Consider the following 14922-nt stretch of genomic DNA (forward strand, 5'->3'; position numbering starts at 1 on the left):
CGTTTAAGCTCTTAACTACATTTTAACAAACCAAAAGGCATACCATTTCAAAAAAATTGCAACCAAAAGAATCACAGTGAGAAAAATAAAACTATTTAAACAAGAAGAAGAAGAGGTCGTATTAAAAAAACATAAATGAAGACATTGCCCAAATTATTGATGTTCTTACATTAGATAAAGATTAGTTTCTGTTTTTACCTTGTGGTCCTCCTGGATCTTACACAGCAACATTTTGATGAGATCAACAAGTCTGGCACACTCCTCAGCCCTCTCTCTTTGGCCATCCTCCAGAATTTTCCGTAGCATGTTCATGTTTGCCCCACAACTCTCTTTCAACTTTATAATTTCTTGCTGAATTTTGGTCATCAATGCGTGCTTGAAAACCGCAGCTTTTTCATCATAAATAGCTCGGAGCTCTTTATCTCGAGAAAATATAATTGCTTGCATTTCCTTTAGATTCTCCTCGTGTGACATTATGCATTCTTCGATTGCTATTCGATGGTCATTCCTCAGGCTTTGAATATCAGCAAAGCTTTGACGTGCCAGAGTAGTTCCTGACATCTCCATCGTCTCGTAGCAGTCCATGTTCAACAACATTTTCAGTTTGGCCAGATTTGATTCATGCTGCCGTTCCTGTGGGATCACGTCGAGCGTTTTCTTCATGGACTCGATCTCTTCTTGGTGTATTTGTGTTAATAGGTACTTCAATAATTCCATCTCCTCCTGATGTCTTACAGTCAATTCATTTTTCATCAAGTCCATATCATTCTGACATTTCTGTAAAGCATGAATAAAATCTACATCCTTGATCTGCACCGAATGTTGCTCTTGCTGCCGGCCATTCAGCAAATTCAAAAAATCTTTCATCTCTCTCGAATGAACTTCTTTTTGTTTTTGATGATTCACAATCAATTCGTGCGTGGCTTTTCGTTCATCCGTCAATCTGAAATAAATGGGAAATTCAAATTGCTTAATAAAGAAAGAAAGCAGTCAGACCACATTCCCCTATTATAAGAGATTTAGATGAAAATACAAATATATATATATATATATATATATATATATATATATATATATATATATATATATATACATATATATATATATATATATATATATACACAGCTCTGGGAAAAATTAAGAGACCACTGCAAAATTATAAGTTTTTCTGGTTTTACTATTTATAGGTATGTGTTTGAGTAAAATGAACATTTTTGTTTTATTCTATAAACTACTGACAACATTTCTCCCAAATTCCGAATAAAAATATTGTCATTTAGAGCATTTATATTATTTGCAGAAAAGGACAACTGGTCAAAATAACAACAAAGATTCAGTGTTTTCAGACCTCAAATAATACAAACAAAACAAGTTCATATTCATTTTTAAACAACACAATACTCATGTTTTAACTTAGAAAGAGTTCAGAAATCAATATTTTGTGTAATAACCCTGATTTTCAATCACAGCTTTCATGCGTCTTGGCATGCTCTCCACCAGTCTTTCACATTGCTGTTGGGTGACTTTATGCCACTCCTTGCACAAAAATTGAAGCAGCTCGGCTTTGTTTGATGGCTTGTGATCATCCATCTTCCTCTTGATCACATTCCAGAGTTTTTCAATGGGGTTCAGGTCTGGAGATTGGGCTGGCCATGACAGGGTCTTGATCTGATGGTCCTTCATCAACACCTTGATTGACCTGGCTGTGTGGCATGGAGCATTGTCCTGCTGGGAAAACGAATCCTCAGAGTTGGGGAACACATTGTCAGAGCAGAAGGAAGCAAGCGTTCTTCCAGGACAACCTCGTACATGGCTTGATTCATGAGTCCTTCACAAAGACAAATCTGCCCGATTCCAGCCTTGCTGAAGCACCCCCAGATCATCACCAATCCTCCACCAAATTTCACAGTGGGTGTGAGACACTGTGGCTTGTAGGCCTCTCCAGGTCTCCGTCTAACCATTAGACGACCAGGTGTTGGGCAAAGCTGAAAATTGGACTCATCAGAGAAGATGACCTTACTCCAGTCCTCTACGGTCCAATCCTTATTGTCTTTTACAAACCTCAGCCTGGCTCTTCTTTGCCTCTCATCGATGAAGTGCTTTTTTTCTAGCTTTGCACGACTTCAGCCCTGCCCCTAGGAGCCTGTTTCGAACAGTCCTCGCCGTGCACTTCACCCCAGCTGCCGTTTACCATTCTTTTTGTAGGTCACTTGATGTCATCCTATGGTTGTTGAGTGACATTCGAATGAGTTGGCGGTCATCCCGGTCAATGGAAAGTCATTTTCTCCCTCTGCCAGTCTGTAGCTTTGTGTCCCCAATGTCTGCTGCTTGACCTTGCTCTTATGAACCGCCGTCTTTGAAATTTTAAGGCTGGAAGCAACGTGACGCTCACTGTATCCCTCTGCCAGTAAAGCCAGAATTGAACCCTTCTTTTCCTCACTCAAAACTTTTCTTTTCAACTCTTTTGGCATGGTCAATAGTTATTTTTTTGATTCCAATTACTTTTGAGGTACTACTAGCACTGTTTTTGCCATCCAGCTGGTCCTATTGCAAGAGGATGGTGATGACCATAGCAGTGGTTTTTATACTTTTCCTTGTTAAATAAGATTCGGTTCAGGTGATCACCGAATCAGACTCTCACTAAGTAGAATGAGGTGTGCCTGTGTTGGAATTAACAGACACTGGAATGGAATGACTGCCATACATGTAGAGATGCTGATTTAAAAATTTTTTGGAGTGGTCTCTTATTTTTTTCCAGAGCTTTAAGAAATTTATATTTTGCTATAATCTTCAAGCATACAATAGCAGTTTGGGATCCTAAATAAGCAGCTTACGTAGAGGTAGGAAGTACTGCATAAAGAAAGGTACCTCTCACCTCCTCTGAGTTTCTTGCAGGTCCTCAGAGCATCTGATAAATCTTTCCTTCAATGTGCTATTTACCCACTTACTTTCTTCAAGCTCCTTGCTCAAGGTTGAAATTTTCTCCACAAGCCTGTTCTCCAAGCTGTCTTTATCTACTTGAAAGTTATCACTTTCTGCTATTACCTCCACCATCTTCATGAGGTCTTCTTGAGGCTGCATCTCAGTCTATAAATAAGAAGTAAACCAAAGTACAAAGTTAAACTATTCAATGCGAGACAAACCAAAGCTGTAACAAAAAAAAGTAGTTTGCACAATACTTGTCATTGTCAGAAAACAAAACCCATTGAATCCTCGATCACTTCCACTCTCCAAATACCAATTCTCACTCACTTTCAATTCTGTATTGTGAATGCATTGTGGACATCAACGAGAACGGCACTCGGTAGAGCGCATAAGAGTTGACGTTTTGTATCCCACCAAAAGGCCAGATTTGCATCTGGACCTGAACCAAAACTTAATCGGCTTGTTCTTGTCACCTACCCAACGCATCCACCAAGTTTCTTCATAATCCATCCACAACTTTTTGAAACATCGTGCTATACATCGTTTTTGGTCCTATCTCTCAATGGTAAAGAATGACTTTAAAAATTCTCGGATCTAGATCTTCACCAAAAATCTAATCAATTCGTCCTTGTCACATGTTTCCATTCAGACAAAACCTGACCACCAAGTTTTGTCCGAATCCACCCATAACTTTATGAGATTTCCCGCTCACAGACAGACTGAGAGACAGCCAAATAGACAGAAAGATGGGGGCGAAAACATACCTCAGTCCACCATGAGTGCGGAGGTAAATACAAACATCGATAAATCGTATGTGGCATAATGAACCTGATGAACATTTATGAACTTAAAGAGCAGGTTTTGGGTCGCTGATGGCTTTGCGTGATTTGAAGGTTGTATCACATTAATAATCGTTGTGCAATTATTTTCTAACATTTGAAACTCAAAATATGCCAAAATTAACTTTTAAGTCAAAACTTTTGTCCGTGATCAAAAAACAGACCGGAATTTACCGAAGATGCTATGACATCACGTTCTCCGAAAACTTCGTGAACATTCGGAAACAGCTTGTGAACAATGGCGAGATGCGAATCAGAGAGTTGAAATGAAATTGAGCGTTTTCATTCCGATATTGCCGAGGACGAGTCAGAGGATGATGGGAATTTATACAATGGAGTTTCTGGCCCTGAGCCATATAAATTTGAGCCACTTGCAAGTGCCAGAAAACGGCCTATTTCGTGTACAAGTGGCAGGACTGATTGCCCGGCAGTTCACACTGAGACTCCACCAGACAGATTGGTTTGTAGATTTTCATTTTCTTTTTCAATGCATAAAATAATGTAAAGTTTGATTTGTCTGTGACGTGATATAATAATTTTTAACCCTCAAGTCACTCAAGAGTCAGAAATAGAATGAATCAATAATGGACCCACATATATTATACACCGTAACCTTGGCGTTGAAGTCTTTCTGACAGCTGAGCTTAACCCCAGCGAAAGTGAACAGTTAGAACAAACCCCAACTTTCAAGAGACTGTTGTGGCATATAAATACCAAAACATGTTTAGCCTCATTGGGAAATATTCTACCAAATTTAGAAAAAAAAAGTGGAAAATTGATCAATTTTTTATAATTGAAATGAAATAGCCCAATTTGCTGATGCTGTTAAAAAAGTAAGTTAATCAACAATAAGTTGATTGGTTGAGAAATTTTTTCATGCTTGTGTTTTTCAGAAAGTTTATTTCTGTGTTTTTCCATGTACTCTTTAAGAATACATCTCAAGGTTTTTCTCACTTAAACTGAACAACTGATTCTGTGAGAGAGCAGTATCTGGAGAACTTGTCAACCAACAACTCATATTCACAGAGTGGTGATCAGATGTGTTTATGCCTTCGTAATCCTCGGCTGTGAAATGGTCACCACAAATGACAAGTCTATCCAAAGGGTCCTCTTTACCCGTTTTCTTTGGGGGAAAATTCGCCCGTTTTGTTTGTACAAATCTTGTCCACTGCCGGCGAATGTTTGATTCCTTCGGGAATCGGTTGGAGTGGTTACCCATTTTCCAGCCATTTTCGCAAAACATGACGACACACGTACGAGGCATGATGTACAAATATCCAAATAACTTTGTTCTACAATAATTCAAAATAAAAAAGGATAATATAGACAGTTGCAAGCTCAACAAAAAGCGAAAGAACGGCCCGCTGAACTGGACACTTCTTCAATAAGCGAGTGAGCGTCCGCTTTGTTTTGGAGAACGTGACGTCACCATCCATATATGGCATGCAGCTGTTTATTTCAACAGCCTCGAGAAATAACAACTTCGGAGTTAAATTTCATTAACTCTCCCAATAATTAGGCAACCACAATAGTTTGCATCAAACTATTTAATGCACATATAATCATATTGATAAATTTTCAGAACATGTTTGGTGACCCGCAACCTGCTCTTTAAGTTGCTTAATAAATAATGAACCTTTATGAAACTGATGTTGGCTTAGCAGTTTGGGTCGTGGCTTGGGTTCCTAAGGGGCCTGAGTTCAATCCCTGTTGGCTGCTGAATTAACCACAGGGAGTTGACTCAACCTGTCATCCTTCCGAGGTCAGCGTAATGAGTACCAGTGGAGCAGCCAAAAGGCTGCACACGAAGGGAAGGGGTATCAACGGATTGATTAAATCTGGTATTGGTGTAGCACAGGCATTATGGGCCAAATGGCCTCCTCCTATGCCTAAATTCCTTGTAAACTAGAGGGGGAGCACTCGGTAGAGTGCAAAACCTCTGCCACCAATACTGCTAGGTCACTCAAGTGAACCTGATATCCTATTCATTCAATTTGACGTCAACAGTGCTCACAGAGTTATAGTTTGCAACTTTCCCTTTTACTTTTAACTTTTGCATACTCAATTCATTCGTCATAACTAGATTCCTTGAGACAGAAATTGATTTTACGTGGGTATATCCACCTGAAGTTCCAAAATCAGCCGCAATTATAATTTTGGCATGTTTTTTGTTGGAAATCACTTATAACATGTAAAAATGCAAAAACAAAAATTCAAATATATTTTCAAAATGGCCACCATAGCGGCCATATTGGACTTTGGACCAAGTCGAAAATCTAATGGCATGATCCTTGGACCATACCTAATCCCCCCACCAAGTTTCGTCGAAATCCGTCGAGGAGTTTTTCCGTAATACTGTTCACACACAAACAAACAAACAAACAAACAAACAGACAGGGGTGAAAACAGAAACCTCCGTCCATCTTCAATGGCAGAGGTTAATAATGGTACGAGCTTTAGCTCTAAATCTATGAGGTTGAAGGTTCGATTCTGACCAGGCTGAGTCATAATAGACTTAGAGAATGGTGGAGGCTACTTCCGTGCAAGATGCTCAGAATTTAAAAGGACAGAGCATGGATAAACCCCATTAGTTGGTAGGCATAGGGAGGAGGAAGTTTCTCCTCAATTGCCCCTTTTCGTGCCGAGCCAAAAAGAGTAATCACAAAGATGGTGTCGCCAGTACCCAGTGACCTGGAACTTACGTCACTCCCCATAAACTCTGTGATTTTTCTTAAGTCAAGCCAGGTGGCAACTCATATATTGTCTCAGCTTGTGAGTGATGTGTTACTGCTCCTCCATGAACCACAGATACTGTTAAAAAAAGAAAAAAAGTCACTTTCCTCAACCTCCTGTTCCCTCGCCATCGCTTCAACCTCTTGTTGTTCGTCACATCCGCAGTTAATCCCTCTTTCAAGTCGTCGTTGATTTCCGAACAAGGTGACTCGCAATTGCTGCATTTCCATAATATGCTGTTCAATTATAGCTGCCACCTCGCGCTCCCTTTCCCGTTCATGCACCTGCACCACACGTCCATCCACAAAACATCATGCATGTTTTAATCTCCAGGAGAATTTACTGGTTTTTGGTACGTCTTGGCATAGCTTTCTCCAAATCCATTGCCTTGGGAAAACATCCATTTATTATGCAAAAAAACAATTATATGCCTGGGAAATGGTAGTTTAAAAACAAAGCAGAACAGAGCTCTTCAATGTCATGACGTCAACCAATATGCCTCTGCCCACATTATTACATTATTATAGTATTTGTATCAAGTTTGACTTAAAAAAAAAAAAAATCGCTTCAGCCGTATCACCTTTTCACCTGACATGACCTCTGACCTCTTGATGCAGAAATCTAATCAGGTCATCTTTACATCATTATGCACACTACAGTATCAAGTTTGGTTAAAATCGAATCACTGGTCCACAAGTTAGTGCGGTAATAGAATTTTTTTACCTAACATGACCTCTGACCTTTGACCTCTTGACTCCAAAATCGAATCGGTTGATCTTTGCATCATCTACTATATAAATGGCAGTCCTTCTGTCTGTGTCTGTCTGTCTGTCTGTTTTTTGTGACGAATAAGCTCCTAGACCAGTGAACCAATCTTGATGAAACTTTACACATATATATAACGAACATTCAGCTCCAGGATGCGCTAAGTGGCTCTCCATAAAAATGAAAAAATATATATATATATATATATATATTAAAAAAAAAAAAAAAAATATATATATATATATATATATATAAAATAAATAAAATTTCCATTAGAAAAAAAAATGGCTTTCGAATAGTGCGCCGGCGTATTAATCGTAACAAAAGGCTTCATGTTTAAAAACGCTAGGGTTTTATGAAATACAAAATGTTCGTATTCGTTGACTTTTTAAACATACACATTCTCCTCCTGTTATTTGAATTCTCGAACTGCACGCGCACGGCAATAGCTAACTACTGATCGATCTGCTCATGAAAGAGCCAGGCAAGCGGAGTCAGCTGCAGAGAGAGAGAGAGAGAGAGAGAGAGAAAGAGAGAGAGAGAAAGAGAGAGAGAAAGAGAGAGAGAGAAAGAGAGAGAGAGAGAGAGAGAGAGAGAGAGAGAGAGAGTCGTCTTACTGCTGATATATCTGCTCATCTACTATATAAATGGCAGTCCTGTCTGTTTGTCTGTCTGTCTGTTTGTTTGTAACCAATAAGCTCCTAGACGTGAACCGATCTTGATGAAACTTTACACACATATAGACCTAACATTCAGCTCCAGGATGCGCTAAGTGGCTTTCCATAAAAATGAAAAAATATATATTAAAAAAAGGTTTTTCAATAGTGCGCCGGCATATTAATCGTAACACAAGGCTTCATGGTTAAAACGCTAGAGTTTTTTGAAATACAAAATGTTCGTATTCGTTGACTTTTTAAACATACACATTCTCTTCCTGTTATTTGAATTATCGAACTGCACGCGCAAGGCAACAGCTAACTGCTGGTAGATCTGCTCATGAAAGAGCCAGGCAAGTGGAGTCAGCTGCAGAGAGAGAGAGAGAGAGAGAGGGAGAGGGAGAGGGAGAGGGAGAGGGAGAGGGAGAGGGAGAGGGAGAGGGAGAGGGAGAGGGAGAGGGAGAGGGAGAGGGAGAGGGAGAGGGAGAGGGAGAGGGAGAGGGAGAGAGGGAGAGGGGGAAAGAGAGAGAAAGAGAGAGAAAGAGAAAGAGAAAGAGAAAGAGAAAGAGAAAGAGAAAGAGAAAGAGAAAGAGAAAGAGAAAGAGAAAGAGAAAGAGAAAGAGAAAGAGAAAGAGAAAGAGAAAGAGAAAGAGAAAGAGAAAGAGAAAGAGAAAGAGAAAGAGAAAGAGAAAGAGAAAGAGAAAGAGAAAGAGAAAGAGAAAGAGAAAGAGAAAGAGAAGAGAAAGAGAAAGAGAGAGAGAGAGAGAGAGAGAGAGAGAGAGAGAGAGAGAGAGAGAGAGAGAGAGAGAGAGAGAGAGAGAGAGAGAGAGAGAGAGAGAGAGAGAGAGTCATCTTACTGCTGATATATCTGCTCATGAAAGAGCCAGGCAAGCGGAGTCGGCTGCAGAGAGAGAGAGAGAGAGAGAGAGAGAGTCGTCTTACTGCTGATATATCTGCTCATGAACGAGCCAGGCAAGCAGAGTCAGCTGCAGAGAGAGAGTGTCGCCTAACTGCAAATAGAGCGTCACACCGATGGGCGAGAGAAGCACAAAACTCACGTTCCAGCTTTCTAGGTCCGGGTTTTGGCAGGACATCGACAGTTGCCACTGCTGCTAGAAACATTGAGTGGCTCAAGGCCGCCTTCAACTATGACCTCTCTGAGGATTACGGCAGCATAAAGCCTTCCTTCCATAAATCTGAGGAATAAAAGAAGCCTTCCCAATTTTCTCCATACAACTAATGCCTCAGTCTAACTAGCGTGAGGAAAATAGGGCAAATTTCCCAGGTATTCCCGGGTACTTCAGCTAGTTATACATACTTGTACCAAGTTGAACTTGGATCCTTTCAGCTGTTCTTATTCTTAAGTTATCGCAGTAACTAAACTCTATCACGGACGGACACACGGATGGACAACCTGAAAACATAATGCTTCCGGCAACTTTGTCGGTGGAGGCATTACAAAAAAAATATATATATGAGCAACTTCAACAATGATTATAATAGTCTTCAATAAAAGTCCCCCCTGCCCCTTTTTAAAAACAGCAAAAATGCTTTTAAAAGGCTGACATTAAACATCCATACCTCTTTTATCAATGCAATCTGTGTGATTCTTTGTGAATCAAGTTGTTCCCTGAGCTCCATCAGCCTTTTTTCCAATTCTTCTTTTGCTTCAGCAAGCTGTTCAAGGTAAAGAGAGCAATCCTGGAAATGTTACTCAATTACACTTGGTCTTTGATTTACACTCATTTCATTTATCTATTTTTTCGACTTTAACGCCTTCGACAAAGTACTGGATAATTTTCTATTTTCACCTCGTAATTTTCCAGTGAATGTTTGTATCACTCGGAAAAATTTTTAAGTTATGCTGGCACGCAACTGAAGTGGTGGTACATTGTATCGTATAGTAAAACATTTCTCTTACCCTCAGTCTGTACTGCACTAGTGATACATATCACGTGACCTTCATCGATAGTATTTTTGTGCCAAACTCTCCCAAACCCCTTCATCATGAGTGTGGTAAATGACCCTCAAGTTCTCCGAGACTCCCACCAAGAAGGCTCGTAAATATGTTGGACATCAAAATGGACGTGGTGAAGCGATTCGAGGGTGGGGAACATTTGGTGGAAACTGCCTTCACGCTCGGCCTTATTCCCTCGGCTGAGAGGACAATTACTGGTAATGCCACCGAAATAAAGTCGAGTGTGTCAGTCTCAAAAACTCCTCCACCCCCACCCGTATCTCCGAGGCCTGGACACCAACCAGGACTGGACGTGCTGTGGATTTTGGTGAGTACCATACACATTTACTTGAAATCGTCCATAATTTATTCATTTAAACATTTATTTAAATACTTTATCAATTTATTCAGTTATTATGTCTTTAGTATTTACTTACAGTATTCTGTATGTCAACATTTACAGTCTTTACTTAGGTTTGAGTTCGGTTAGGACTGGAAATTTCCACCGAGGAACACATCTTCAATTTAAAGCGTTATGCCGATGGGAAAAATCGTTTTAAATTTACGTTTTTTAGCTCGCCTGTTCGAAGAACAGAGAGCTATAGCGATACCCCCGGCATGAGCGTGAGCGTGAGCGTCAGCGTGAAAATGTTAAAGTTTTTGGTGCAAGTTATTTCCTTTCTGATGTTTTTATCTACCACACTATTTTTTACGGATTACAATATACAAATACAGATATTGCTTTAAAATTATTTGGATCAGACTTCATTGCAATGCTTTATAAAAAATATTATTAGACTAGTCGTTTAAAAATGCTAAATGTATAAACAGGTGAGCATTGGGTGGCTTTGACACCAACTCTCTGGTAAAAATTATTTTTCAGCTTTTCGGAATGTATCTCGAGCGTAAATCAAGGCGTCCCTGTATTCCAATTTACAAAACATAGCTCGTAAATATTGCTCCAACTTGGGGGTTTCATACGCAAATGTTTGTATGCTGAAACTTTGCATCAGCACTACTAATATATATATATATATATATATATATATATATATATATATATATATATATATACATACGTATACATATACATACGTATACATATATATACGTATACATATATATATATATATATATATATATATATATATATATATATACATACATATATATATATATATATATATATATATATATATATATATATATATATATATATATATATATATATATATATATATATATACATACGTATACATATATATATACATATGTATACATATATATATATATATACGTATACATATATATATATATATATATATATATATATGTATACGTATATATATATATATATATATATATATATATATATATATATATATATATATATATATACATATACATATGTATGTATATATATATATATACATATGTATATATATACATATTTATGTATATATATATATATATATATATATATACATATGTATATATATACATATGTATGTATATATATATACATATGTATATATATATATATACATATACATATACATATGTATATATATATATATATATATATATATATATATATATATATATATATATATACATATATATGCATGTATATATATATATATATATAGATATACATATATATATATATACATATATATGCATGTATATATATATATATGTATGTATATGTAGGTATATATATATATATATATATATATATATATATATATATATATGTATGTATATGTAGGTATATATATATATATATATATATATATATATATATATATATATATATATGAATGTATATGTAGGTATATATATATATATATATATATATATATATATATATATATATATATATATATATATATATATATATATATATATATATGTATATATATATATATATATATATATACGTGTGTATATATATATATATATATATATATATATATATATATATATATATATATGTATATATATATATATATATATATATATATATATATATATATATATATATATATATATATATATATATATATATATTAGTAGTGCTGATGCAGTCAAAGTTTCAGCATGGTCGATTTGGTAAATGGTCGATTTACCTAATTAATCGTGCGGGCAGACTACCGAGAGATTGTACCTCGACGGAACTCGTACGGAAACGAGCTGCTTAAGCAGCTCTCTCCGTTTGCGATTGCCGAGCGGATTATCGCCAAGTCCGTCGGACCCGATTCTCTTATCGGTTATTAAGAACCAACTATATTCCGAACTTAATAATGGCAGTTCAATTAAGGGAAGAGGACGCAACGAGCAGGTTAACATTCAAACAAGGACATTTATTATTATAGCACGTATGCAGGCATGCACGTATACAATTAGGCGAGGAAAACATGCATACATTTATGCAAGGCAAAGAAAAGCAATGCAATCAACAAAAGCACGACAAGAATAACTACAACCGTTGGTCTATTTATTATGTACAATGGACTCGGCACCACAACATTCATTCAAAGAAAAACCCCAGGAAAGGCAAGGGGGTAGGACTGGACCTCGTGGGTTTTTATAGTTCACGGAGCTGTGGAGAACGCAGGAACTCCGAAAGACCGGACTGGTTACCTGTCACCTTCATGGTGACTCGCTGGGCGCTCCTCGACGTCCCGTCCACACGGTAGCTGGCATGACGGCGGCTTGGCCCAGGCCTTGTCGTGCGGCCCGGTCGATCGGGCCTAGTCGACAACGCCTCAGAGGAATGAACGGGCCTTTGCTCTTTTAGAGTTGATGCTCTCTTAAGAGCCCGTCCGTTCCTCAGCGTCGTTTGGACTGTCCCGGGGCCCGATCACCTCAGACCGTTTGCCGCTGGTTGGTGACTCCTCTCCGGCTGCGCTCCAGCGACCCAGAGTTCGGCACGGCACGGCAGGCTGCGCTCCAGGCTCCGCTGCGACGATCCCGACTGCCTGCTCACCACGCGACTCCTCACAGGCCGCAAACCGACTCTCCACAGACTCTCTTCAAGCGAGATCCACGGCGAACCCAGACTTCTTCAGCTCCCCACCGACTCCAGACTTCAACTCACAATTTGGCGTTCCAGCACGCCTTTTATGGGGTCCGTGGGTGAGTTTTTGATCTCTCCCCTCTGACCTCTGACGCCCCGCTGGCTCCGTCCCTCCTGGCATCCCGATCGGAATTGTCGCGAAACGCTAACAAAGCGGACGTTGCAGGAATCACCAGCCCCACGCGGACGTTGTGGAAATCACTGGCCCCCGTCCTAAAAGGGAACCCTTGCATCTGTCGGCGGCGATGCCGTTCATGGGGAACTCGCCGTGGCTGGCGCAAAGATGGCGGCGCAATGGAGATGAAGGTGAGGCGATGCTGTTCGTTGTTGGTTATGTTGTGAGGAGATGTGGTTTAGGAGATGGCGAGGAGATGTCGTTGTGGTGAAGGTGGTTGTTGTGAAAGCAGTTGTGGAGAAGGTGGTTGTTGTGAAGGCGGTTGTTGTAAAGGCGGTTGTGGTTGTTGAGATGCGGTTGGTGGTGGTCATGGTGGTTGAGAGGTGGTTGGTCCAAAATAAAGGTTAGCAAAAGAAAAACACTACTTCAAAGATCACAGCCCGGTTACACGAATAAACCCTTTAGACATCGGTAGGGAAATCTATCTGAACACACACTTATCGACATAACTGATCTCTGGGATACCTGAATGGTGTTCTGTGAATTTCCACAACCGTAACAATATATAATAAATAATATATATAATAAAAAATATATATGTAATATATATACACAATATAATATATAATATATATAATATAAATAAAACATATATTATATTATATTATATAAAATAATACATATAAATATATATATATATATTTATAATATAATATATATGAGGTGTGTTCAAAAAGTATCCAACCTTAATTTTCCGTGCGTAAACAAATGCGTGCAAACGCATTTGTGGTTTGTGGTTTGGTGCACGTACTGTATGTAGGCGATCCTAATTCATATGCGTGAATATTTTCCTGCCTGCAGAAGCTGTGAGTCGCCGACAGACCGCCGATGAGTGAGGAAGTGTAAGCGAGCACTGTCGGATTTTCGTATTTGACAAAATGACGGATCACTGTGGTCTCATCGCCAGTGATCACTGTGTTGAAGAAGTTGGGATCGCTGTTCACAGTCTCCAGCATATCCTGTGCGATCTCCAAACGGAGTTGCTTCTGCTCGATCGTTAGCAGCTTTGGCACGAACTTCGCTGAGATTCTCCTTAAGCCCAAATCCTCAGTCACAATGGAATGAACAGATCCAATGCTGATGCCCGCCTCGTCTGCAAGTTCTCTGATCGTGATTCGACGATCCTGCATCAGCAGGGTCCTCACTTGGTCAATGACGATCTCATTTCTAGCTGTTGAGGGCCTACCAGAACGTGCTTCACTTTCCACTGATGTGCGACCATCTTTGAAGCGGTTAAACCACTCTTTTATCTGTGTGATGCCCATTGAATCTTGCGGATCGTTTCCACTCGGGAATCGCCAAGCTTTACACAAAATTTGATGCAGTAGCGTTGTTCAAGTTTTACCGTCATTTTGTCAAAAACGAAAATACGACAGCACTCACTTACACTTCCTCACTCATCGGCGGTCTGTCGGCGACTGACAGCTTCTGCAGGCGGGAAAATATTCACGCATACGAATTAAGATCGCCTACAGATGTGCACCAACCCACGCCTCCCTAGCTTCATTTGTTTATGCACGAAAAATTAAGGTTGGATACTTTTTGAACACAACTCGTGCATACTGTGTATATGTGTATATATATATATATATATAGCCTGGTGTTGGCGTAGTGGTTAAGGGTGGCTGGCTTGGGATCCTAGGACCCTGAGTTTGATCCCCGTTGGCCACTGAATTAACACCAGGGGGTTAACTCAGCCTGTCATCCTTCCGAGGTCGGTGAAATGAGTACCAGTGTACTGGGCCCGGTGTATGCCCCGGTTAGAATAGGTGTACCATATCCCTGTGTGT

The 14922-nt window shown here is 39.0% G+C and overlaps 1 protein-coding gene across 4 annotated transcripts in view; it reads right to left on the bottom strand.

The window, feature by feature from the left end:
* Positions 1-14922, bottom strand: part of LOC147022022 (uncharacterized) — a 126161-nt gene that overhangs the window by 95358 nt on the left and 15881 nt on the right. For 3 of the 4 annotated variants that reach the window (XM_085892573.1, XM_085892572.1, XM_085892571.1), the window contains exons 3-6: positions 9500-9595; positions 6611-6781; positions 2876-3087; positions 199-943 (exon numbers count right to left, since the gene is read on the bottom strand). In XM_085892573.1, coding sequence (XP_085748699.1) covers positions 199-943; positions 2876-3087; positions 6611-6781; positions 9500-9595 — 1224 coding nt within the window. The remainder of the gene's footprint in view (positions 1-198; positions 944-2875; positions 3088-6610; positions 6782-9499; positions 9596-14922) is intronic. The other variant, XM_085892574.1, reaches the window with a different exon arrangement.

The sequence above is a fragment of the Eptatretus burgeri genome, chromosome 8 (assembly GCF_056783735.1).
Source record: "Eptatretus burgeri isolate ZD-2024b chromosome 8, Ebu_testis_v1, whole genome shotgun sequence".
NCBI classification, from domain to species: Eukaryota; Metazoa; Chordata; class Myxini; order Myxiniformes; family Myxinidae; genus Eptatretus; species Eptatretus burgeri.